The 13208-nt window shown below is 43.6% G+C and overlaps 1 protein-coding gene across 4 annotated transcripts in view; it reads left to right on the top strand.

Moving 5' to 3' along the window:
- The window catches only part of LOC115561364 (uncharacterized), a 46229-nt gene extending 36873 nt beyond the window's left edge, over window positions 1-9356 (top strand). For 3 of the 4 annotated variants that reach the window (XM_030381398.1, XM_030381394.1, XM_030381396.1), the window contains 7 exons: window positions 932-991; window positions 1118-1234; window positions 1475-1629; window positions 1902-1988; window positions 7949-8095; window positions 8502-8666; window positions 8914-9356. In XM_030381398.1, coding sequence (XP_030237258.1) covers window positions 932-991; window positions 1118-1234; window positions 1475-1629; window positions 1902-1988; window positions 7949-8095; window positions 8502-8666; window positions 8914-8994 — 812 coding nt within the window. In that variant the 3' untranslated portion in view covers window positions 8995-9356. The remainder of the gene's footprint in view (window positions 1-931; window positions 992-1117; window positions 1235-1474; window positions 1630-1901; window positions 1989-7948; window positions 8096-8501; window positions 8667-8913) is intronic. The other variant, XM_030381397.1, reaches the window with a different exon arrangement.
- Window positions 9357-13208: the final 3852 nt, after the last annotated feature.

The raw sequence follows: 13208 nt of genomic DNA, 5'->3' as shown, positions 1-13208 counted from the left end.
CGCCGCCGCGGATTGAGAGGCACAAACGAACACCCTGTCCGTCAGGCCGACAATCTGCTTCTGGAGGCGGTCGGGGGGCAGCGGCTTTTCGGATGTTGCCAAGCTGTCACTCCGATCGAGACTGGCCAATAGAGACGTGTCTTACATCTTTCGGCGTAGGTCCCGCCCACGAGATTCAGCTCAACAGCAAGCAAAGCTTTTGGATTCGCAAGCAAAACTTTAGGATTCGCAAACAAAGCTTTTTGATTCGCAAACAAAACTTTTGGATTCGCAAACAAAACTTTTGGATTCGCAAACAAAACTTTTGGATTTGCAAACAAAACTTTTGGGTTTGCAAACAAAACTTTTGGATTCCCATTAATATTTTTTTTATCACATTAATTTATCTTGCAATAAAACATTTTTTGATTGCAGTGTCGATACTTTTGCTCTCAAATCTATTTTTTGATTGCAGTGTGGAAAGTTTTGCTCTCAAACCTATTATTTTTGATTGCATAATAAAGACACAAATCTACCTCCATAATAAATGAGGGCCAGTGTCACCTAGCTCCCTCTCCTTCACCTCCAGCACCTCTCCTTCCCTTTGCGTCTCCGTCGGTCTGTGTGTTTTTTCTCTCAGCAAGTGTGCTCCCTTTGCGACGCAGATGCCTCACGGCGCATTACATTACATTGCATAACATTCATAGAGCTGACACTTTATTCCAAACATCTTCAACCAGGAAGATACAACCAGAAGAGTGCAAGAATAATACAAGTACACACACTTCATGAAATAAGCAAACTGCTTCAAGTGCAACATTTTAGAAAGAAGAGTTGAAGAATTTAATTTAATTGAATATCTAATTCTTTCCATGGGACAATATGCAGCCAATGTGACGTTTAATGTCCAAGATATGAAATAATTAATTGGAATTGTTTCATTGCTTCTTAGAGAACCAACCGATGAAAGCATGTGGCCCGCCCACTCATGTGTGTGTTCCTACAATTGCAGGTAGGCTGTCAAACATTGAAGCCAAAGCACAGCAAACAGCTTTTCCGTATTGCATTTTAAAGCAAAACCTTGCTCTCTCCTTTCTATTTTCTAACAAAACATCCCTGCTATGTCCCAACTTGTCAGAGGAGGAGTGGGATAAGCTGCTCCAGCGATCTCCTCTCTTCCAACTGCTGAGGAAGGTGGAGCTCGGTTTGAAAGAGCAGGCTCTGGATGCAGGCTTTCTAAAGGGAGAGTTGCGCAGTAGGTTTGATGAGAAGAAACTGTTTAGATTGGTTCATACATTACATGCAATAAGGCGATAGTTTGTGTGTGTTTGTGTGTGTGCATTGCAGTCTGCTGTAGCTTGGAATATTTTGAAGGAGAGTAACAGTTCTGTAGTTAAATTTAAGTTTATCTTTTGAACAAACATTTGACCTCAATGAGAGTGGTGCAAGAATGAAACCAATATGTTGCATGCGTCTATTGTAATACTTGGCCCAGTAGATGAAAGCAGCAGATTTGTCGATGTGCTGGATGCTCAGTGGGCTTGTGAAGGAGAGCTCATCCCTCTGGACGTGCAGACTCTGAACCCCAGAGAGTTCCTGGCCTACCAGCACGGACTGTTCCTGCTGAAGTTGCTGCACACTCTCAAACTGGTCAGTATCACTCTGACTGCCTTTTCTGCCTCTACATCCCCTATTTAAATTGGATAACTCTGTCATACCTATTCACACCTGCATGTGTTTACAGGACAAATGTTAGCACACTCTAAACATCTCCAGTTCTGTTCCAGGGAATACATAAAAAATAGAGAATTCCAGTGTATTGTAAAGTCATATTTTCCTGGATTTTCATTTGACTTTTGTTTGTATTTTATCATGCAGTAACTTGTATTAATAATTGCAGAGTTATTTTCATTGAATTTCAGGGCCCAGGAATTTCCCTTCAAGTTGCGGCTAGTCTCCCACACAACAACTATGCCGACAATGCCTTCAGAAATTCGTTTTTTTATCAGGTACGCTTCTGGGTAAAAAGTCAAAGTATACTTTATTATCCCAGAGTTGGGAAATTTGTGTGGACAAAAGTGCAGCACATTTAAGACACATAGTGACATAGGCATACAACTGGGTACGCCACACACACAAAAACAACATTTAAGAAATAAATAGTTCAGTGAATCAGTAGCAGGCCTAAATTTGACCCCTGTTGGTGATGATGTGCTTGTGAGAGATTATTATCTCAATCAATAACTACTACTAACAGTTTATTAATTGTGGGATTAGCGATCCTCCCGCTCTTCAAAGGTAGATCTTCTTCGCGTGATTTCTATGGAAGCTTATATATAGCAAAATTCAAATGGGAATGCAATTTGTAATTTAAAATTCAATAAGTCATTACATTATGCAATTGACAATTAATTATGCAATTTAATAATGTAATTTGAAAATATGTTATTCATAGTGTATTTTTATATGCAAAGTGACAATGAAATCCTCAATTCAATTTTAAAAAGTCATGACAATAAAAATAGTCCGCAGAAAAAAAACAGTCCGCAGGGGGGAAGGGGGATACCAATATCGCGAGACATTTCGGGAGGCTCAAGGAGATGGGTAATATTAAGTTTGAGCAACAAAGTGTAAAGACATTTCGGGAGACTCAAGGAGGAGAGTAATATTACATTTGAGCAACAAAGTGTTGTGCTGGACTCTATAGACATAATTTACCATACTGTGTTAGTTCGTTGTGTTATAGGGACAATGTCTCTTTAAGATCACGTGACTTGTGTGTTGATATGCCGGTCGGCGTGATGTTTGAATTTAACGGTTATTTTATATGACAAAATGAACGATCTGCCGTTGCTTGTCGAGGTCGGAAATTGTCTCTTCCCTTCTTTATTCGCAATTTCTACAGTCTATAGACAGAACGCCTTACCTGGGAGAGTTTGTCAACGGCGGAGCCGTTATTTTGAAAAACATAACGTCTTACCTGGGTGAGTGTGTCGCTGCGGTGTCTGCGTGTGTGTTCTTACCTGTGCGCGTGTGTCGATGGCGGAGCCGTTAAGTTTAAAACATAACGTCTTACCTGGGTGAGTGTGTCGCTGCAGTGTCTGCGTGTGTGTTCTTACCTGTGCGCGTGTGTCGATGGCGGAGCCGTTAAGTTTAAAACATAACGTCTTACCTGGGTGAGTGTCGCTGCGGTGCAGGGGCAGAGTGGGGCACTAATAGCCACCGGGAGAATCCTCCCCGGACCGGCCCTATCCCGCATAGCAATAGCGTCAATGGTGGAGCTCTGGCTAACTGTTTTTCTGTCAATCCACCTGCACAACTCGTTAATGCCTATTTTTGAGCAGTTAGATGCATCCCCCTCCAGCATCCGCTTCTTCTTTATTCTGGCCTTTTCAGCCCCTCCTTTCTCTTTTCTCTTCTTGCCTTCCATGAGTGCCACAACAAGCAAAAGCAAGCAACCACGAACTTGCTCGCCTTCTCTGTCTGACGTGTCTTTAGGGTCATGCCATTAGACGTGGGGCCGCTCATACATCCCCCTACATTTCCGAAAATGGACTTGACCTGCAAGCTGTTTACTGGATAAACGCATTTCCCAATCCCAGGAGTCTTTGCTCCATTCTACGTCAATTCAAGAACAAACAAATTAAAGTAAACTGTAGTTCGTATTATTTATTTATGGCTATGAAAGTTCTGTAACGCCTGAATAATGAAGAATTAAATGAAGTAAAAAAAAATAATATAAAAAAAAAACCCATGAATGAGACATAGAGAGTAAGCAAGTGGTATAAATATTGGCTGGATGTTCCAGAGACATGTATTGTTTAATTCGGGGATTTTCACGGCGTCTTGACGGGGAATTAATTATGCTCAGGGCCGGCTTGCAGACACCTCGCGGCCGCTCACAACTGTGGGCCGGTCCACCTGACCTCGCTGGCCGGCCGGCCGACCTGGAAATCTCCCGATCGTCCCGACGGCCACTCCGCCTCTGCTGCGGTGTGTGCGCGCGCGCGCGTGTGTGTTCTTACCTGCGTGTGTGTTGATCGCGGAGCCGTTATGTTTAAAAACATAACGTCTTACCTGGGCGAGTGTCGCTGTGGTAAGTGCGCGTGCATGAGTGTTCCTAACTGCGCGTTTGTTGCTGGCGGAGCCGTTATGTTTAAAAACATAACGTCTTACCTCGGCGAGTGTGCCGCTGCCTTTTCCTTGACGTGTGGGGCATGCGTGCGTACGTGCTATGTATGTTCGTGCGCATGCGCATCCGCCCGCCTAAGTACTTCCGCTCAATTTGAATTTCCCTTCAGCACTAGGTCTGGACCTGCTGTATGTAATTTGGTTTTCTGCGCTACCACAGCGTGCGCCCAATCAGCGAACAGAGGGCGTGTCTGACAACAATGACTAGACCCAGCTTCGAAAGTTGACTGCATACATCATCTCTGGCCTTACTATAAAATATTGATTTACAATGTGCAATTTTTCCCTGATAAATTAAATTTGACGAACAAAACCTGCAGCTGTCGTTGACGGACATTTTCGTGCAGACGCGCAAGGTGTTTGGTTTGTGTACAACCTGCGCGTGATTCCCGGCGCATGACATACGTCACAACCAAACGTTAGCGATTGGTTATGGCAGATCCAGAGTGGCACTGGGCAGATCCAATCATTTTAAACTTCAACAGACACCCGCCTTCAAGTGAGTTAACGTTTGTCAATTTATTAGGTCCAGACTAGCTGTGTTCGAAATCGTTCCCTATACACTCGTTCCCTATTCCCTATATAGTGTACATGATTTAGTGCACTATATAGGGAATAGGGAACGAGAATTCGGACACTACGCTGAACATTTCTAAACGTCATTTGCGTCAGTAAATGCGCCGGGTATTTGTGTGACGCAGACAGATGCGCCCACATCATGTAAACATACCAGGCACTCACGAGGAAAGCTTGAGGTTGTATTGATGTTGAATGTTACATTTCCTTGTTCAAGTATTTTTTTAATTAATTTTGAATGTTAAATATTCTATGTTAAATCCCAAATAAATTGTTGACATTTCTAAACGAAAGCCGGAGACTCCATCATTAAATGTATTAGTTTTCGCGGTTATTCAGCTTCTTCTTCTCCTCCGGAAAAACACGACCGCATTGCATTGTGGTATACGGGAGTAACGTGTAGGGAACATCGTATGTACCCTATTTTAAGTCCACTATATAGTGCCCTATATAGTGGACCACTGAGAATTCGAACACCCTACAAAATGGCGTGCACCCTATTTAGTGCACTACATCCATGATAGGGAACGATTTCGAACACAGCTTCTCTGTACAAATGAAATGAAGTGAAGTACGAGAGTCTGGTAGAACCAGGCTACTATTCTCTCCCACATACACCACAATTCTCTCTCACATACACTACTATACTCTCTCACATACACGACTATACACTCTCATACATACATGTAAAAGGAATATAATAGTGTGTGTGTATGAGTATATGGGTGTATATGCGAGATTATAATTGTGTGTTTAAGAATGTAAGTATGAATTCTGTCCCATACACGGAAACATACACGTTTCCGTGTATGTTCGTGCGCATGTGCGTGTGTGTGCGGTGTGTGCAGTGGCGGACTCACCAGCGGACACGGTGGCTTTTCTAACTTGATGGCGTTTTGTTCCCCCAACGGAGCCTTAAAGGCAGCGCTGCCTGAAAGGTCCTATCCCCTAACCTTAGCAAGCGCTGCCTTGAAGGTCCCATTCGGGGCACATGTTACATCTCCATGTAGCACTCAAAAGACTAGTTGGGTTCCTAATTTAAAGGGGGGGTCTTGGGGTCCTCCCCCAGAAAATTTTTTGCTTCAAAGACACTGTTTCCCCTAATTCTAGCAACTTTATAAACACCAAAATGAGTTGTTCACATCATTGTGCACTTTCACATTTTAGCCAAAGAAAGGAGGATGCCTTACTGCTTTCATCTTTACTAACATTTAAGTAAAAATTAGACTGTGCCGCTACCATACAGTCTTTGACCGCTGACAGCCAGCTACGGAAACATTTAAGGAAGTTTTCCTTCATGTTGAGGTGATAGCTGACCATTATCGTCTCTCTTGCATGAAATGACCTACACTTGAATGATCTTGAACGCTCAAAAAATGTATATACATTTTAAACGGATTATGCAAACTGAAAATATTAAGTTTTTCTAACTTGGCATCTAATTGCGCTTTTCCACTATGGGTACTGGCATACTCTTAATCCGCTTTTTGCTTCGTTATCCAGTGGAGATTTAAGTACCACTCGATGTAGCTGTTTGTCATGGCAACGCCACATGAAAGCAACGCCTCGCATTCCCCGTTCGTCAGCTACCAAAGAGAGGAACGTCTGCACCTCAATAGCTAGCCACAACATGTTTTTTTCGGTTTGCCATATTGCTCCAGAGGGCACATCATCATCATCAGGGGCAACCTAGGGCACTCACCATAAGGCACTTTCTCTCATTTTCACCACCATAGAAGGCACCTTAGCACACTTTTTCAACCATGGGGGCACCAGACGGGCAGAAGGGCACTAGAAGGGCACCAGACGGGCAGAAGAGCACTAGAAGGGCACTATAAGGACCAGACGAATAGAAGGGCACTATCAGGGCACTAGAAGGGAACTGGAAGGGCACTGGAAGGGCACTAGAAGGACCAGACGGGCAGAAGGGCACTATCAGGATACTAGAAGGGCACTGGAAGGGCACTGGAAGGGCACTAGAAGGACCAGACGGGCAGAAGGGCACTATCATGGTACTAGAAGGGCACTGGAAGGGCACTAGAAGGGCACTAGAAGGGCACTAGAAGGACCAGACGGGCAGAAGGGCACTATCATGGTACTAGAAGGGCACTGGAAGGGCACTAGAAGGGCACTAGAAGGGCACTAGAAGGACCAGACGGGCAGAAGGGCACTATCAGGGTACTAGAAGGGCACTAGAAGGGCACTGGAAGGGCACTAGAAGGACCTGACGGGCAGAAAGGGAACTAACAGGGTACCAGAAGGGCACTTGAAGGACCAGACGGGCAGAAGGGGACTATCAGGGCACCAGACGGGCAGAAGGGCACTATCAGGGTACTAAAGGGGGTACTAAAAGGGCACCAGACGAGCAGAAGGGGACTATAAGGGCACTCATTAAGGCACGTCATTGAATTTTCTTGTTCTAGAGGGCACATCATCATAATTTATTGTATGAAGGAGCACCATAGAGGGCACCTAATCATGTTTTGCACGTGAAAAGGGCAGCCAATAAGGCATTTCCTCTCATTTTCGACACTCTTGAAGGGCACTTAAGCGCGCTTTTTCAACCATTGAGCCACGAGGGGGGGCGGTCGCCCCTGGGTGTGTGTATGCGGCGTGTTTGTGCGCGCTTGCGGTGTATGCTTGCGTTTGCGCACGTCCTGTGTGTGTGTGTGTGAGCTGCAGGCTGCTTGGCACATGCGCACATGACTAACTTGAGTAATTGCGAAAGGGCTGCTATTATAGTAGTAAAATGGAAAAGCTATAGCGCCCGTGATTGCAATGCTCTTCCCTACGCTCAGTGTGTTGCAAAATTCAAAAGACATTTCAATATGCAAAAAGGTTAGCAAGGTCAATTGCATAATGTATTGACTTATTGAATTGCAAATTGCATTTCCATTTTGCTCAAGGAGGAATTTTGCTACAAATATGCTTCCATGGATTTCTTTGCCTGGGGATATGTAGATGAGAAGGAGAAGGTTGAGTCAATGTGATAGAAATGATAGAAAAAAGTTATTTTCTAACTGTGTTACAGTGGACGTTATTTGTGTCTTTTGGGATGAAGTATAATACATGGAATAGTTTTCAATTCAAACTAGTGTCTTGATTAGAATACATTGGGATGGCAGATGTTGTGTTGTTTTCTGTATGTTAAAATCTGATTAATCTGTAATATCCACAATACTCCTTCTTCCCCGTGTGGCAGGATGCAGAGGATAGGCTCTTTGTGCGACGGCAGAGGCTCCAGTGTGTCGGAGGATTCTCTCTGCTCCTGCTCCACTGTCTGTCTCACATTTCCGTTGGAGACATGAGCTCTGACTCCAGCCCGGCCTTCCAGAGGCTTTTCTTCAAGGTTTGGACAAACTCAGCGGATATTCAACTATCAATAAGTCATCCTTTCGGGCAATAATATCTTACATTTAAACCCTCAAAATCTTATTTTCGAGGAAAGTAATGGATCCAAATAAAGATAATACACAGATGGCAAGCAGGTTTTAAGATTCAAACTGGGGGCAGGAACCCTGATGTGTGATGTTCTGGCATATTCACTGCCAAATCACTTTGTATAAAAGCACCTGCCAAATGAATAAGTGATAGCTAATTCAATTCGCACAAACGCTATATCCCCTTGTCTTTAATGTTGAGCACCAGGACTGCCAATGTGTTGCCAATGTGTGCTGGGAAACATCACCAAATAATGCTTACCCTCCCATTCTCATAAAGAAGTTTAACGATGAGTTTTTTTTCTGGGTTTACAGTCGCTCCAGGTCTGTCTCGGGGAGCTGTTTCAGGCCAGATTAGGCAAGCTCTCCTCTGGACAGGACGCCGTCTCGGGGGCATGGTCACCATGCCAAGGAGATTTTCCCACCACTTTCCTAATAGACAGTCATCAAACACCCAGCAGAGGAGTGCCCTCTCAACATGTAAGGGTCCTCTGTGTGGGTTTATGTTTTCAAGCCTGTTGTAAGTGCTTATTAAAAGGTTAATATATTTACAGGTAAGCCACAAAATTGTATGTTGCCTTTCAATTTGAATCGAATGGTTAGATGTGTGTGTGTGTGTGTGTGTGTGTGTGTGTGTGTGTGTGTGTGTGTGTGTGTGTGTGTGTGTGTGTGTGTGTGTGTGTTTCTGTATTTATGAGTTCCTGTATGCGTGTGTGGGCTTGTGCAGGAGGAAACCGCGCCCCAGAAGAATCGTTGTGAAGAATCTCTGTTCAACCGCATTCAGGAACTGTTACGGGAAAAGCATTAAACAACCTGTTTTATTTTGGTTTTGGAAATGGTACGCGTCTTACACCCTATTTCAGAAAAGGGCCATTCCATGGCGTGTGTGGACCGAAAAAAAATGGTGGTGGCGCAATCATGAAGGGCGGCAGCATGAGCCGGCGTACTACATATAACAAACTATTGTGTTAAATGTTCTTTGGCTTACTATAAGTATCAAGCAAGAGGTTTGAATGTTTTTGGACACACAAAGATGTCACTGAAATCCACCTTATGGCCGTGATTGATGATGACACCCTCCCACAAAGTTATATTTATCCAGAAAGTGCAATATGTGTTGTATATAATTGTAATAATAATGAAATAAACCTGTTTATTTAAAAAACAAAACAAGGAGGAACAGAGGGAGGAGGAACACAGAGAGGAGGAATAGAGAGGAGACACAGAGGGAGGAGATACAGAAAGGAGACACAGAAAGAGGAGGAAGAGAGGGAGGAGGCACAGAGAGGAGACACAGAGAGAGGAGGAACAGAGGGAGGAGACACAGAGAGGAGACACAGAGAGAGGAGATACAGAGAGGAGACAGAGAGAGAGGAGGAACAGAGAGGAGGCACAGAGATAGGAGGAACAGAGGGAGGAGACACAGAGAGGAGACACAGAGAGAGGAGGAACAGAGGGAGGAGACACAGAGAGGAGACACAGAGAGAGGAGGAACAGAGAGAGGAGGAACAGAGAGAGGAATAGAGAGGAGGAACAGAGAGGAGGAACAGAGAGAGAAATAGAGAGGAGGCACAGAGGGAGGAGACACAGAGAGGAGAGACAGAGTTCTTAATTTCTTACTCTATCGGGCTCATGCACTTGTAAATCGTTCAATGAATTCAGAAATATTTGGCAGGATGCAGTACGCTGTACGCTCTGTTTATAGACTAATTGTTGATTTTTAGTGCAATGCGTGGAAACTTTGCAACCAACTAGGGTGCGGCCGACCAGCAGGCAACACTGCTGGTAACTTTTGTTCTCACTCTAGAGCCCTTTAGAGCTATATAATTACAGGCCCTACTCTTTATGTTATTCGTTTAGGGGCTTCTAATTGTTGATTGCCACAAAATGTCAAATGTGAGTAAGATTTATAAAGTTTAAGCACTCTTAAACAATTTTAGTTTATGAGGAAAATAAAACTTAACTTTCATGACCTCTGTCTTTTAACTGATTTAATTGAAGAGACTTGGGCAGATCATCAACATGCCTTATGACTTGAATTGACATGGCTTGCTCGATTCTCACTACAGTTAGTCGCTTGAGACTTGAAGGTTAAGACTTTTGACTTGAAGGTGAAGACGGTAATGGTTAAGACTTGCTTGAACATGTTTGACTTACTCCAAAATCTGTCTTCTGCCATATAGTGTGACGAAAAGCGAATGGTACATCATTTACAAGTGAGAGCAGCAAAGCTGATCGTCTGCAAGCGTGAATAGGAACAGTCACTCTTGTGAACAGGGAGAAGTTGGGGCAGGAAAAGGGGGTGATTACATCGTGGGTTAAAGAAAATGCCAAAGGGGTGAGACCGACCATGTTACTGATCTTCTGTTCCTGAATAGCCGTTCAAGGCTAAGCGTTAATAGGCGTCCATTCTGCTGTGGACGCTGGGGGCGAGTCCCAACCAGTTTTCGTCAAGATTCATTTTGTACCCACCACTTGTAAAAAAAAAGAAAAACTGCTCAATTCACTTGTATGGGGCATCCCAAAGTTCAGCTTTCAATTATTTTTGTTTGTGACACGACTCTTTTCAATGCTGTGGAATTCTCACGTCGAGCATATTTGACCGCTGTCAAGGAAAGTGGATTTTTTGCCTTTGATTCACGTCTTCTGTACCACTCCGCAAGTAGTCCGGTAACATATCAACCCCAGCGTATTCGGTTGCTAAGCGACGTCAACTATTTATCTGCTGATCAACACTACAAATGATAACAAATACATTGTAAAAAGAGACACTCTGCCAAGTTATTTTTTCGTTTTGGCAAGTAGCCAATTCTAATAGTACCAATACTCTTTGGCTGGGATGCAATGATGAGGCATCAGACAATGAAGTTATTTTAGCCTGAATAAAAAGCCACCGAGCATGTTGCTATCACCATGGACAGTATCAGAGCGATAACCTGTTTATTGAACTAAATGGATGCATCTGCACCACGAGATGCATCTGCAGACCACTGCCACATAAATAAAGATGAGATGCGATATTTATTGCATACGATTTGCTGGTGCTGTTGTGAGGTCTTTTGGGGTTTTTACTCAAGTGGTCGGCTGTTTTAACTTGCAATTGATAGTCGGTTGAGTCAGTCTCTTGTTGAGGGGGGGGGGGGGGGGGGGGGAGCTCATGATAGGCCCCCGATCATCGTAGGCCCTGGGGCTTCTGCACAGGTAAGCCCGTGCATTAAGGCGGCCTTGGATACAGCGTTCAGCTGTGCAACAAATATTTTTTTCTTTTTCAATCTTGACGACTTTTGTAGTGCTGTTTGTAGCCACATGTTTACCCCTTCTGAACTTAAACACACAGTTAATTTCCTTGCCTAGCTCCTCTTGCTTATGTTGGTAGCTTAGCCATGTCATGTCACGTTGTCAACATAGGATACATGGAGCAGAACATAGTTGGTCATATGTCCAATGCTTTTTGGAAACGTTTTCTTCATAAAACGTGCCAGACAGATATTATATACATTTTAATCCTAGCTACATGGGTATGCCGTCTTTCAGAACCTTTCATTACCTGCACTTAAGAGAGAAAAATGCGTCTCTGTCCCCAACACATTTCAAACCAAATTAACGCCCATATCTCCTCTGCCGTCTAGATTGTGAGAGAAAAAATGTGCAATGAGCTAGCATGATTATTTCTAGATGGTTTCATGGACCCAGAGACTAGAAGTGCAGGGACAGGTCTTTATCAGACACTCTTTATTTCTTTAGTCTTTACTTCAGAGGCAGGCATTAGGGTCGGTTTCAACTGCTCACGTTTGTCTGAAAGACAATGAGGCAAAGATATATGGTTTACTTCAAAACACAAACAGTATATGAGGAAGAACTTGCTTGGATAGGTTGACTGAAATAAAGTGTGACATCCATTTTTTGTAACAGATTTCTTTTTATGGAATCAAACAGGGAGTTTTAGGCTGAGTCCGGTTCCCTAATCAAATCACGCGAAGCAGATATATGGAGAGGTGTCTGGCCGGTCGAATAATACAAGGGGACTGTACTGTGTGTGAGTTCTAAAAAGTTTCCCCATACCCGCCATCCTATTGTCCCAATTGTTGCATTGTATTCTCAAAGGGACGGGCATTGTCAGTTGAAGCTCGATCAGGATAAAGGAGCAGTGTTGGCCCATCATAACCTACAGACTTGCCTAATAACAGAATTTCCATTGATATTGTAAAAAAAATGGAAGTGCAGTGCACCAGTAATAAAATTGGATCTACCTGTGAACCAGCACACACACACACACACACACACACACACACACACACACACACACACACACACACACACACACACACACACACACACACACACACACACACACACACACACACACACACACACACACACACACACTCTGATGGGAGTGTGTGTGAGGAGACAGTGATTGGGGACAGTGTTAGGTGACAGGGCAACACAGCAGCCAAGTAACAGTTAGTTATATTTAACAGCAGGAGAAAAAAAAATTAAACCTTCATTCCAACTTACACATTCCCAGGGATCAAAAGGGAGGGATCAACTTTGCCCTCTGCCTATGACCAGGACTCTGCAAAACTCACGAACACACATTCCTCATCCCTTCTTTGTGCTTCTTCTGTTCAGGGAAAATGTGTCCCGTGACACTTCACACCTGACCTTGGTTAGTTATGTTAGTTACCGGTATAGTCACAAGCTGTAGAAAGATGTGAAATATGTGGAATACATTTAGCAAAGCAATTTAGCAACATTTTTGCCCTGGCCTCATAGATTGGCCTTGCATTAGATGTAGAACCACTACATGGTTCATATGAGGCTACAGTAGAGGCTCTTTGAGAATCCATGCAAATCTCTTTACACATATGCAAGAACACCAACAGATGTTTCCCATCAAAGGACCAGGCTGTTTGATATTGTTTAGATTCTAGTATGTCGCAATACCATTCCAGCAGCATGAACATAATCCTTTCTTCATGCATAGAGTATGATGAGAAAGAGATGAGATCAGACTAATTA

This window comes from Gadus morhua, chromosome 16 (assembly GCF_902167405.1).
Source record: "Gadus morhua chromosome 16, gadMor3.0, whole genome shotgun sequence".
Taxonomy (NCBI): domain Eukaryota; kingdom Metazoa; phylum Chordata; class Actinopteri; order Gadiformes; family Gadidae; genus Gadus; species Gadus morhua.
This window is presented reverse-complemented; position numbering and strand designations above follow the sequence as displayed.